At 38.5% G+C, this 14,705-nt stretch overlaps 1 protein-coding gene across 15 annotated transcripts in view; it reads right to left on the reverse strand.

Annotated features, from left to right (window-relative positions):
- ARHGEF9 (Cdc42 guanine nucleotide exchange factor 9) overlaps nt 1-14,705 on the reverse strand; it is a 456,132-nt gene that overhangs the window by 86,513 nt on the left and 354,914 nt on the right. For all 15 annotated transcript variants that reach the window (XM_070291522.1, XM_070291525.1, XM_070291524.1 and 12 more), the window contains one exon: nt 14,068-14,247. In XM_070291522.1, coding sequence (XP_070147623.1) covers nt 14,068-14,247 — 180 coding nt within the window. The remainder of the gene's footprint in view (nt 1-14,067; nt 14,248-14,705) is intronic.

Genomic DNA, 14,705 nt, shown 5'->3' on the forward strand with positions numbered 1-14,705 from the left:
AGATCCTAGCTAGTCCAATAAGACAAGAAAAGAAAATAGGGGGCAGAAAAGAAAATAATAAGAAGAAATAAAATTGCTGCCTTTATTTAGAAATCATGTGTTTGTGTATGTATAAAATTCTAAGGAATCTACAAAAAACAACAAAAACAAACAAACAAACCCTCAACCCAATTAATGAATTCAGTAGCACATCAGGATTCATCAATACAGTTGGTCTTCCATATAATGGCAGGTTCTGAATCTGTGGATTCAACCAACTGTAAATGGAAAATATTCAGAAAATATTTCCAGAAAGTTCCAAAAGGCAAAACTTGAATTTTCTGCATGCCAATAGTTATTTAAATAGCATCTGCATTGTATTTACAGCCATTTATATAGTATTTACATTGTATTGGGCTTCCCTTGTGGCTCAGCTGGTAAAGAATCTGCCTGCAATGTGAGAGACCTGGGTTCAATCCCTGGGTTGGGAAGATCCCCTGGAGAAGGGAATGGCTATCCACTCCAGTAGTCTGACCTAGAGAATTCCATGGACTGTATAGTCCATGGAGTTGTAAAGCATCAGACACGACTGAGCGACTTTTGCTACAATGTATTAAGTATCATAAATAAACTAGAGATGATTTAAAGTATATGGGAGTATTTACATAATTATATGCAAATATTATACCTTTTATATATGGGACTTGGACATCTGTGGATTTTGTTATCTGCAGGGTGTCCTGGAACCAAATCCCTGTAATACTGGGGGACAGCTATATAAAAAAACCAATTGTATTTCTATATCATCACAACAAACTACAGGAAATTGAAATAAAAATGCAGTTTATAAAGTAGCAAAAAATTACTTTTAAATAAATTTTTATAAATAAGAACAAGACCTATAGAAATAAAAACTATAAACAACACTGGGAGATTTAATGTAATCCTAATCAAATTGCTAGAAGAGTTATTTTTGGCTGGTGTGTTTTTGGTAGAACAAAGGAAGCTGATTCTTTTCCCCCTAGTTTTATCCAGAAATAACTGACATACATCACTGTATAAGTTTAAGGTGTACAGCAAGATGGCTTGCTTTACATATATTGTGAAATGATAATCACAATGTTTATTTAACTCCCATCATCTCATATAGATATAATAAAGAGAACAAAATTCTTATTGTGATAAGATAAATATATATAGAAATACCTAGAGGGGTGTGATGGGGAGGGAGATGGGAGGGAGGTTCAAAAGGGAGGGGATATATGGATTTTCCCTGGTGGCTCAGACGGTAACGTGTCTGCCTACAATGCGGGAGACCTGGATTCAATCCCTGGGCTGGGAAGATCTCCTGGAGAAGCAAATGGCAACCCACTCCAGTATTCTTGCCTGGAAAATCCCATGGATGGAGGAACCTGGTTAGGCTATACTCCATGGGGTCACAAAGAGTCAGACACGACTGAGCAACTTCACTCACTCAAATGGCTGATTCATGTTGAAGTTTGACAGAAAACAGCAAAATTATGTAGCAATTATCCTTCAATAAAAAATAAATTTAAAATAATCTAAAATAAAATTATTTTGAAAAAAGTGAATATGAAGGAGTTTACCTGCTTTCAAGACTTGCTATGAAGCTAGATTATTCAAGATGATGTGAGAAAAAGGTTGTAGCTATGTATGATGATGGATGTTAACTAGATTTATTTTGGCAATCATTTCATAACATATAGAAATATTAAATTATTATTCTGTACACCTGAAACTGATATAATGCTATATGAGAATTATATCTCAATTAAAACAACAAGAAAACATAGTGTGGCATTACTATATAAATAGTCACATAGATCACTGGAACAGAACAGTCTTCTTAAAGATAGAACTACACATATATGATCAACTGATTTCTGACAAAGATGCCCAGGTAATTCAATGGGGAAATTAACAAGCTTTCTCAACAAAAGTGCTGGAATGGCTGAATACCCATATGGAAACAAATTAACAAATTTACCTTGATCCTTTTGTCACACTGTATATTAAAATTTACCTCAAAAATTATCATAGACCTAAATATAAATATTAAAGCTACACAATATCTATAAGAAAGCAGGATAAAAACCTTGTGACTTTGTATTAGGCAAAGATCTCTTAAATAAGAAGCAGAAAACATGAACCATGAAAATATGATTAACTGAATTGACAAAATTAAAGTTTTATGCATTTTCAAAGAAAATGCTAAGAAAATGAAAAACTAAGCCACAGACTGAGAAAACCTTTGAAAATCACATATATAACCAAGGACTTGCAAACAGAATAAGAAATAACTCTTGAAACTAAATAATATGAAAACAGACAACTCACTTAGTAAATAAGGCCAAAAGACAACGACGCTTCATCAGAGATTTTATACAGATGGCAAATAAGCACATTTAAAAATGCTCAATATCATTAGCAAATGCAAAAATTAACTCGAATAAAATGTCACTATATACATATTAGAATGCCTAAAATTAAAAATGCTGATAATATCAAGTGCTGACAACCATGTGGAACAACTAAAACTCTTATAGATTAGAGTGAGAATGCAAAATGATATAGCAACTTTGGAAAACAGTTTGGTAGTATCTTATAAAATTAAATAAGCACTGACAATGCAACCCAGTAATTACAAACATGGAAGTAATCTAGTAAACAACCCAGATGTCCTGGAATGAACTAGTGAATGAGTGGTATTTCCACACAAGAGAATATCACTAAACAATGAAAAAAATAAACTACTAATACATGCAAGAATATGGATGGATATCAAAGAAATTAAGTTAAAGAAACACAACGTAAAATATCATTATGGTATTATTCCATTTATACTAGATTCTAGAAAAAGCAAAATTATAGTAACAGAAAGCATATCAGTGTTTGCCAAGAGCCAGAGTGGGAGCAAAGTTTGATAACAAAGGAAAAACATTACAACTTGATGAAATGATAGAATCTTTTCATCATCTTCCATAATCTTGATTACGGTGGTTGATGGTGACTGCAGCCATGAAATTAAAACGCTTACTCCTTGAAAGGAAAGTTATGACCACCTTGGATAGCATATTCAAAAGCAGAGGCATTACTTTGCCGACTAAGGTCCATCTAGTCAAGGCTATGGTTTTTCCAGTAGTCGTGTATGGATGTAAGAGTTGGACTGTGAAGAAAGCTGAGCACCAAAGAATTGATGCTTTTGAACTGTAGTGTTAGAGAAGACTCTTGAGAATCCCTTGGACTGCAAGGGATCCAACCAGTCCATCCTAAAGGAGATCAGTCCTGGGTGTTCCTTGGAAGTGTTAATGTAAAGCTGAAACTCCAGTACTTTGGCTACCTCATGTGAAGAGTTGACTCATTGGAAAAGACTCTGATGCTGAGAGGGATTGAGGGCAGGAGGAGAAGGGGACGACAGAGGATGAGATGGCTGGATGGCATCACTGACTCGATGGACATGAGTTTGAGTGAAGTCCGGGAGTTGGTGATGGATAGGGAGGCCTGGCGTGCTGCAATTCATGGGGTCGCAAAGAGTTGGAAACACCTGAACGACTGAACTGAAAACTGAACTGACACAACTACGTGCATTTTTAAAACCCATTGAATTAACATTTGGCGAATATTATTGCTTACAAATTAAACCTAAACAAACATGATAAAAAATGAAATCCTAAAAAGAAACTTTAGAACTGTAAAGGGTAAACAATCTAATACTTCTAAAAATGTGAATTAATACATAAAGAAGGATCAGTTCAGTTTAGTTCAGTCTCTCAGTCATGTCTGACTCTTTGCGACCCCATGGAGTGCAGCATTAAATGGACTGAAGCATTATTATGGATTGCAATCCCATGAACTGCAGCATTATTACAGGAGGATAGAGGTGGTCCTAAGATGGCAGAGGAATAGGACAGGGAGACCACTTTCTCCTCCACAAATTCATCAAAAGAACATGTCAATGCTGAGTAAATGCCACAAAACAACTTCTGAATGCCGGCAGAGGACATCAGGCACCCAGAAAAGCATCCCATTTTCTTCAAAAAGAGGTAGGAAAAAATATAAAAGACAAAAAAAAGAGACAAAAGAGGTAGGGACAGAGCTCCGTCCTGGGAAGGGATTCTTAAAAAGAGAGAAGTTTCCAAACACCAGGAAACACTCTCACTGCCGAGTCTGTGGTGAGCCTTGGGAGCACAGAGGGCAACATAACAGGGAGGAAAAATAAATAAATAATTAAAACCCACAGATTACGAGCCCAACAGTAACTCCCCCAGTGGGGAAGCAGCACAGATGCCTGCATTCACCACTAGCAAGTTGGGCCTGGGCAGGGAGGCACGGGCTGCATTGCTTAGAGTAAGGATCGGGCCCAAATGCCCTGAGTGTAATCAGAGCGAACTAACTTGGCCTAGCAAACCAGACTGTGGTATAGCTACCACGCAAAAAGCTCTAACATAAGACACCGCCAAGACCGTGCACAGAAGAAAAGACGGAACAGAATTAGCCGGCTACAGACCATCCCGCTCGGGTGACAGCAAGCCAGAGCTGGAAGGGCAGGAAGGGGGCAATCTCAGTCCCAGAAAGACAATATCTACCAAACGGCAAGCAGGCTCCTTTGCTAACTAAGACTTCTTGGGGTTCTGGACAGTCATCATCTGCCTGAGAAGGTGCACCAGTTATACACCCAGAAAACCAAGCAGCAGGGACGGGAGAGGCGATAAGTTGCAGTGACCATGCTCGTCAAACACCTGAGATACTCAGGCCTGGGAAGGGCACAAAATGCAGGTCCAACCGAGTCTGTGCCTCTGAGAACTATCTGAGTGCCTGAAACCGAGCAGCTTAGACCAGGGAGGTGCATGCAGCCCAGGGCCGGCCTTGGACAGGTCCTGGAGGAGCAACCTAGAACCTGAGCTGTGTGTGCCACAAGCGGGGGCAGGCCCAGTGTGGCTGAGACACTGCGAGCACACGCCAGTGTCATTTGTTTGTAATGTCTCTCCCTCCCCACAGCGCAACTGAACAAGTGAGCCTAAAAAAAATGTCCACCACCGCCCCCCTTGTGTCAGGGCAGAAATCAGACACTGAAGAGACCAGCAAACAGAAGAAGCTAAAACAGAGGGAACCACCTTGGAAGTGACAGGTGCAATAGATTAAAACCCTTTCGTTAGTACCGACTACATAGGAAGGGGCCTATAGATCTTGAGAAATATAAGCCGGACCAAGAAACTATTCGAAAATATACTGATCCCACCCTGCCCACCAGAGAAAGTCCTAGATATATCTTTACTATTTTTACAATCATGCTTTTTTTTTTCTTTTTTTTTTAAACATTTTTCAATTTTTAAGGCCTCTATTACTCCCTTAATTTTCATTTTTATACCCAACTATTACTTTTCAAAAAAAGACCCTATTTTTAAAGCAAACTTCATATATATATATATATTTTTTTTTTTTTAATGATTTTTCTGACTTTGTTTTTTTTTTCTTCTTCTTCTTCTTTTCTTTAATATTGTATTTTTCAAAATCCAATCTCTACTCTAGATTTCTAATCTTTGCTTTTTGGTAGTTGTTATCAATTTTGTACCTTTAAAAACCCAATCTTCAGTACCCATTTTTACTTGGGAATGAGATTACTGGCTTGACTGCTCTCTCCTGCTTTGGACTCTCCTTTTTCTCCACCAGGTCACCTCTATCTCCTCTCTCCCCCTTCTCTTCTGTACCCAACTCTGTGAATCTCTGTGTATTCCAGATGGTGGGGAACACTTAGGGAACTGATTACTGGCTGGATCTGTCTCTCTCCTTTTCATTTCCCCCTTTTATCCTCCTGGCCACCTCTATCTCCTTCCTCCCTCATCTCCTCTCTGTATAACTCCATGAACATCTCTGAGCAGTCCAGACTGCGGAGCACACATAAGAAAATGATTACTGGCTAGCTTGCTCTCTCCTCTTTTGATTCCACCTCATCTCATTCAGGTCACCTCTAACTCCCTCCTCCCTCTTCTCTTCTCCATGTAACTCTGTGAACCTCTCTGGTGAGAGGTTCCTCACTGTGGAGAAACTTTTCATCTTTAAACTTGATGTTTTATCAATGGTGCTGTATAGAAGGAAAAGTCTTGAGACTACTCTAAAAATAAGACTGAAAACCAGAAGCAGGAGGCTTAAGTCCAAATCCTGAGAACATCAGAGAACTCCTGACTCCAGCGAACATTAATCGATAGGAACTCTTCAAACACCTCCATACCTACACTAAAACCAAGCACCACCCAAAGGCCAACAAGTTCCAGAGAAAGACATACCATGGAAATTCTCCAGCAACACAGGAACACAGGCCTGAGCTTCAATATCCAGGCTGCCCAAAGTTACCCCCAAACCATTGACATCTCATGACTCATTACTGGACACCTCATTGCACTCCAGAGAGAAGAAATGCAGCTCCACCCACCAGAACACTGACACAAGCTTCCCTAACGAAGAAACCTTGACAAGCCACCTGTACAACCCCACCCACAGAGAGGAAACTCCGCAATAAACAGAACTCCACAAACTGCCAGAATACAGAAAGGCCACCCCAAACACAGCAATATAAACGAGATGAAGAAACAGAGAAATACCCAACAGGTAAAGGAACAGGATAGATGCCCACCAAACCAAACAAAAGAGGAAAAGATAGGGAATCTACCTGAGAAAGAATTCCAAACAATGATAGTGAAAATGATCCAAAATCTTGAAATCAAAATGGAATCACAGATAAATACCCTGGAGACAAGGATTGAGAAGATGCAAGAAAGGTTTAACAAGGACCTAGAAGAAATAAAAAAGAGTTAATATATAATGAATAATGCAGTAAATGAGATCAAAAACACTCTGGAGGAAACAAATAGTAGAATAAAAGAGGCAGAAGATAGGATTAGTGAAGTAGAAGCTAGAATGGTAGGAATAAATGAATCAGAGAGGAAAAAAAAAAGAATTAAAAGAAATGAGGACACTCTCAGAGACCTCCAGGACAATAGTAAATGCTCCAATATTCGAATCATAGGAGTCCCAGAAGAAGAAGACAAAAAGAAAGACTATGAGAAAATACTTGAGGAGGTAATAGTTTAAAACTTCCCTAAAATGGGGAAGAAAATAATCATCGGAGTCTAAAAAAAAAACAGAGAGTCCCAAACAGGATAAACCCAAGGGAAAACACCCCAAGACACATATTAATCAAATTAACAAAGATCAAACACAAAGAACAAATATTAAAAGCAGCAAGGGAAAAACAACAAATAACATATAAGGGGATTCTCATAAGGATAACAGCTGATCTTTCATAGAAACTCTTCAGGCCAGGAGGGAATGGCAAGACATACTTAGAGTGATGAAAGAAAATAACCTACAGCCCAGATTAATGTACCCAGCAAGGATCTCATTCAAATATGAAGGAGAAATCAAAAGCTTTACAGACAAGCAAAAGCTGAGAGAATTCAGCACCAACAAACCAGCTATCCAACAAATGCTAAAGGATACTCTCTAGACAGGAAACACAAATAGGGTGTATAAACCCGAACTGAAAACAATAAAGTAAATGGCAATGGGATCATCCTTATCAATAATTACCTTAAACATAAATGGGTTGAATGCCCCAACCAAAAGACAAAGACTGGCTGAATGGATACAAAAACAAGACCCCTATATATGTTGTTTACAAGAGACCCACCTCAAAACAAGGGACACATACAGACTGAAAGTGAAGGGCTGGAAAAGATATTCCATACAAATAGAGACCAAAAGAAAGCTGGAGCAGCAATACTCATATCAGGCAAAATAGACTTTAAAACAAAGGCTGTGAAAAGGGACAAAGAAGGACACAACAAAGGATCAATTCAAGAAGAAGATATAACAATTATAAGTATATATGCACCCAACATAGGAGCACTGCAATATGTAAGACAAATGCTAATAATTATGAAAGGGGAAATTAACAATAACACAATAGTAGTGGGAGACTTTAATACCCCACTCACACCTATGGATAGATCAACTAAACAAAAAATTAACAAAGAAACACAAACTTTAAATGATACAATAGACCAGTTAGACCTAATTGATACTACATGACATTTCACCCCAAAACAATGAATTTCACCCTTTTCTCAAGTGCACACGGAACCTTCTCCAGGATACATCACATCCTGGGCCATAAACCTAGCCTTGGTAAATTCAAAAATATTCAAATCATTCCAAGCATCTTTTATGACCATAATGCAGTAAGATTAGATCTCAATTACAGGAGAAAAACTGTTAAAAATTCCAAAATATGGAGGCTGAACAACACGCTTCTGAGTAACCAACAAATCACAGAAGAAATCAAAAAAGAAATAAAAATATGCATAGAAATGAATGAAAATGAAAACACAACAACCCAAAACCTGTGGGACACTGTAAAAGCATTGCTAAAGGGAAAGTTCATAGCAATACAGGCATGCCCCAAGAAATAAAAAAAGTCAAATAAATAACTTAATGCTACACCTAAAGCAACTAGAAAAGGAAGAAATGGAGAACCCCAGGGTTAGTAGAAGGAAAGAAATCTTAAAAATTAGGGCAGAAATGAATGCAAAGGAAACAAAAGAGACCATAGCAAAAATCAACAAAGCCAGAAGCTGGTTTTTTGAAAAGATAAATAAAATTGACAAACCATTAGCCAGACTCATCAAGAAACAAAGGGAGAAAAATCAAATCAATAAAATTAGAAATGAAAATGGACAGATCACAACAGACAACACAGAAATACAAAGGATCATAAGAGACTACTATCAGCAATTATATGCCTATAAAATGGATAACATGGAAGAAATGGAGAAATTCTTAGAAAAGTACAACTTTCCAAAACTGAACCAGGAAGAATTAGAAAATCTTAATAGACCCATCACAAGCACGGAAATTGAAACTGTAATCAGAACTCTTCCAGCAAATCAAAAAGCCCAGGTCCAGACGGCTTCACAACTGAATTCTAACAAAAATTTCGAGAAGAGCTAACACCTATCCTACTCAAACTCTTCCAGAAAATTGCAGAGGAAGGTAAACTTCCAAACTCATTCTATGAGGCCACCATCACCCTAATACCAAAACCTGACAAAGATGCCACAAAAAAAGAAAACTACAGGCCAATATCACTGAGGAACATAGATGCAAAAATCCTTAACAAAATTCTAGCAATCAGAATCCAACAACACATTAAAAAGATCATACACCATGACCAAGTGGGCTTTATCCCAGGGATGCAAGGATTCATCAATATCTGCAAATCAATCACTGTAATACACCACATTAACAAATTGAAAAATAAAAGCCATATGATTATCTCAATAGATGCAGAGAAAGACTTTGACAAAATTCAACATCCATCTATGATAAAAACTCTACAGAAAGCAGGAATAGAAGGAACATGCTTCTGCTGCTGCTGCTGCTAAGTCACTTCAGTCGTGTCCGACTCCATGCAACCTCATAGATGGCAGCCCACCAGCCTCCCCTGTCCCTGGGATTCTCCAGGCAAGAACACTGGAGTGGGCTGCCATTTCCTTCTCCAATGCATGAAAGTGAAAAGTGAAAGTGAAGTCGCTCAGTTGCAACCCCATGGACTACAGCCCACCAGACTCCTCCATCCGTGAGATTTTCCAGGCAAGAGTACTGGAGTGGGGTGCCATTGCCTTCTCCTAGAAGGAACATAGCTCAACATAATAAAAGCCATATATGACAAACCCACAGCAAACATTATCCTCAATGGTGAAAAATTGAAAGCATTTCCCTTAAAGTCAGGAACAAGACAAGGGCGCCCACTTTCACCACTAGTATCCAACATAGTTTTGGAAGTTTTGGCCACAGCAATCAGAGCAGAAAAAGAAATAAAAGGAATCCAAATCGGAAAAGAAGGAGTAAAACTCTCACTGTTTGCAGATGACATGATCCTCTACATAGAAAACCCTAAACACTCCACCAGAAAATTACTAGAGCTAATCAATGAATATAGTAAAGTTCCAGGATATAAAATCAACACACGGAAATCCTTTGCATTCCTATACACTAATAATGAGAAAGTAGAAAAAGAAATTAAGGGAAAAAATCCATTCATCATTGCAACGAAAAGAATAAAATACTTAGGAATATATCTACCTAAAGAAACTAAAGACCCATATATAGAAAACTATAAAACACTGGTGAAAGAAATCAAAGAGGACACTAATAGGTGGAGAAATATACCATGTTCATGGATCGGAAGAATCAATACAGTGAAAATGACTATACTACCCAAAGCAATCTATAGATTCAATGCAATCCCTATCAAGCTACCAGTGGTATTTTTCACAGAGCTAGAACAAATAATTTCACAAGGTGTATGGAAATACAAAAAACCTCAAATAGCCAAAGCAATCTTGAGAAAGAAGAATGGAATTAGAGGAATAAACCTGCCTGACTTCAGGCTCTACTACAAAGCCACAGTCATCAAGACAGTATGGTACTGGCACACAGACAAAAATATAGATCAATGGAACAAAATAGAAAGCCCAGAGATAAATCCACACACCTATGGACACCTTATCTTCGACAAAGGAGGCAAGAATATATAATGGATTAAAGACAATCTCCTTAACAAGTGGTGCTGGGAAAACTGGTCAACCACTTGTAAAAGAATGAAACTAGATCACTTTCTAACACCACACACAAAAATAAACTCAAAATGGATTAAAGATCTAAACGTAAACCCAGAAACTATAAAACTCCTAGAGGAGAACATAGGCAAAACACTCTGCGACATACATCACAGCAGGATCCTCTATAACCCACCTCCCAGAATACTGGAAATAAAAACAAAAATAAACAAATGGGACCTAATTAAACTTAAAAGCTTCTGCACAACAAAGGAAACTCTAAGCAAGGTGAAAAGACAGCCTTCGGAATGGGAGAAAATAATAGCAAATGAAGCAACTGACAAGCAACTAATCTCAAAAATATACAAGCAACTCCTGCAGCTCAAGTCCAGAAAAATAAACGACCCAATCAAAAAATGGGCCAAAGAACTAAATAGACATTTCTCCAAAGAAGACATGCAGATGGCTAACAAACACATGAAAAGATGCTCAACAGCACTCATTATCAAAGAAATACAAATCAAAACTACAATGAGGTACCATTTCACGCCAGTCAGAATGACTGCAATCCAAAAGTCTACAAGCAATAAATGCTGGAGGGGGTGTGGAGAAAAGGGAACCCTCTTACACTGTTGGTGGGAATGCAAACTAGTACAGCCACTATGGAGAACAGTGTGGAGATTCCTTAAAAAACTGGAAATAGAACTGCCTTATGACCCAGCAATCCCACTTCTGGGCATACACACCAAGGAAACCTGAATTGAAAGACACATGTATACCCCAATGTTCACTGCAGCACTGTTTATAATAGCCAGGACATGGAAGCAACCTAGATGTCCATCAGCAGATGAATGGATAAGAGAGCTATGGTACATATGCACAATGGAGTATTACTCAGCCATTAAAAAGAATACATTTGAATCAGTTCTAATGAGGTGGATGAAACTGGAGCCGATTATACAGAGTGAAGTAAGCCAGAAAGAAAAACACCAATACAGTATACTAACACATATATATGGAATTTAGAAAAGTGGTAATGATAACCCTGTATGCGAGACAGCAAAAGAGACACAGATGTATAGAACATTCTTTTGGACTCTGTGGGAGAGGGAGAGGGTGGGATGATTTGGGAGAATGGCATTGAAACATGTATAATATCATATAAGAACAGAATCACCAGTCTAGGTTCGATGCAGAGTGCAGGATGCTTGGGGCTGGTGCACTGGGATGACCCGGAGGGATGGTGTGGGGGGAGAAGTGGGAGGGGGATTCGGGATTGGGAACACATGTACACCCCTGGTGGATTCATGTTGATGTGTGGCAAAACCAGTATAATATTGTAAAGTAAAAAATAATAATAAAATAAAATAAAAACAAAAAAAGAAGGATAATACACCATGATTAGCTAGCATTTATGCCAGCAATGCAATGCTTATTTAAGACATGAAAATTATTTAATCTAAATCACCATGTTAACAGATTACAGGGTAAAAGCATAAGATCATTTCAATAGATTAGTGGTTCATTTGACAACATCTGGAGACATTTTCAGTTGTCACAACTGGAAGCGTTGCTACTGACCTCCAGGAGATAGAAAATGCTTAATAGGTATTCTGTTAAGCACTCTACAAGGCACAGGATAGACTCTAATTGAGAGTCAGTATTCCACATTCTACTTTCCCAACTCAATATATTTATGATATTCACACACATTGCTATAGGGTACACACATCTAGTCCTGTTATTTCTTACTAGATATTAACCCAGAGTAAGTATTCCCCATATGTTTCACATCCATGCCCTGGTGATAAATACATAAGCTGCATCTAACTGCACTCGATGACATAACACTGCCATGTTATCAACAGCCTTGTAAATGTTCCCTTTCTCATGGACCTCTGAAAATTTCTCTGGGATATATTCTCACAAATGAAACCAGTAAGTCGTAAACATGCTTAACTTTGGTAAATACTACCCAGGTGTTTTATGGAATGACTGAATCAGTTTAAAGCTGTTAAAAAAAAAGGGGGGGGGGGACTTAACATATCAGGCCTGAGACTGCTATCCTTAAAAAGGCCTACTTGAAAGGTTGGCCCTTGGCTGGCATCTTGGAATTTGGATCTCAAGAGGGTTTTCACCATTCCCTGACAAGAATGGCTCACTGTGCCTAAACCATTTGTATGAACATTGTGGTTTATGCGGAAGACCTGCTTTCCTTCTGTGGGTCTGGAATTTTGGTACACACTAGGCAAAGAATGCCTACATGACCAGCCTCCCATAGACAACTTGGGCACTGAGTCCTTAATAATTTTCCCTGGTAGACAACATTTCACATGTGCTGTCATAACTCATTGTAAAGGGAATTAATTACACCCTGTGTAACTCAACTGGGAAAGGACTCTGAAAATTTATACCTGGTTTCCTTCAGACTTCGTCCCATATACCTTTTCCTTTTGGTGATTTCGCTTTGTATCCTTTAGTTATATTAAATCATAACCATGAGTGTGACTATATGCTGAGTCCTGGGATTTCCAGAAAAATCACTGAACATAGGGGTTGCCTTAAGTATACAGCCTCAACATAAATTCCCAGTCAAAGTAGGAAAATTTTAAGACTTACTTTCACCTGCATACTTCCATGTGTCATTTGAATTTTATACCACATGAATGTGTTATCTTTTAAATAATAAATACTTTATAAAAAGGGAGAGAAAAGTTGTCAAAACTAGGTTACCTATGAATAAGATCCAAAAGGATATTACAGAACCATAGAAGTATACAGTGAAACCTTCTTAAATCCCTGTGAAGAAGCCAAAAGAAGATAAGGAACTTATCCAGTTACCGAGACAGTCATTATATTTATGGCTTGCATCCTCACTTCCCTGTTTCTAGTGCTCCTTTCTCTTAAGTCATGTGGCCCCTTTTCCTACACAAGTCACTTCCCCTACCATAGTGTTCTCCCCTAAATGCCTTGCAGGGGTCTACTTTCATGGTGATCATAGTCTTTCCTATATCTCAGACTCCTGGAATATGTGAATATGTTCGTGTTCTCCCCTAAATGCCTTGCAGGGGTCTACTTTCATGGTGATCATAGTCTTTCCTATATCTCAGACTCCTGGAATATGTGAATATGTTCAGAGTCCCTCCCAAAATGTTGGGTCCCATGGAAACTGAGCCCAATGGGAACAGAAAAGATAAGTTGAAAAATCCTACTGGTAACTATCTGGAAGAGGAGAAAAAGGGAGGAGAATAGTAAAGAAAGAGAGTCCTTGGTCAAGTCATCATATCTTTCCAAGTTCTCATACTGTAGCAAGGGGGTGAACATCAAGGTCAGAGAGGAATCCATCCACTACTGTGGGACAAAGCAGCTGAGCAGAACCAGATAGCTTAGAGATTCCTTGCATGGATTCCAAACGTCTCTCAAAACCCTCCCCAAAGGGGAAGATGCTTACGTGCTCCAGGAAGCAGGGTCCTATTTCGCTGAGATGGGGGTCATCATTGTTGTACTGTTTCTCCAGGTCTCTTACAAAGCCCATCTGAAACCTGTAGATGTCTTCAATGTTCCCAAAGATCACCTTCAGTTGCTCATCACTGAACATGTCCCTTCTCTTCCGGCATTGCTTCAGGTAGCCCTGCAGACAAAGTAAAAGTCCAGGATGAGGATGCCCTTCATTCCTTGAGGATTTTACCACTTCTTAAGCATTTGGGAGCCTTATTTCAGTTCCATGATGTAAAGAAGAAATAACCATTTCTATTTGTCACACAAGAAAATTGGGTTTAAAGAAGGAAGTCACTCGATCAGTGAATAATTAGGAAAGCTGGATCTTAAGGAAAAGTCTCCAGAGCGCAAAGATTCCAGAGCATAGAGCTTTGCCCACCATTCTCTATGACAAGGACCCCCAAAAGTGATAGGATTCTTTCTCAGAATCTGGTTAAGCACAAATAATTTCACTCACTTTAGTAGCTATTGGGTTAGCTGAATTGATTCACAACTCTAATGTTCTATTTCTTGTAGGACCAGTCCAAAAGCTCTGGTAGGAAAACTCCCCAAAAAGGAAGAGACAAAACCAAACCATTCTTAAAGTGAATA

The sequence above is a fragment of the Ovis canadensis genome, chromosome X (genome assembly GCF_042477335.2).
Source record: "Ovis canadensis isolate MfBH-ARS-UI-01 breed Bighorn chromosome X, ARS-UI_OviCan_v2, whole genome shotgun sequence".
Taxonomy (NCBI): domain Eukaryota; kingdom Metazoa; phylum Chordata; class Mammalia; order Artiodactyla; family Bovidae; genus Ovis; species Ovis canadensis.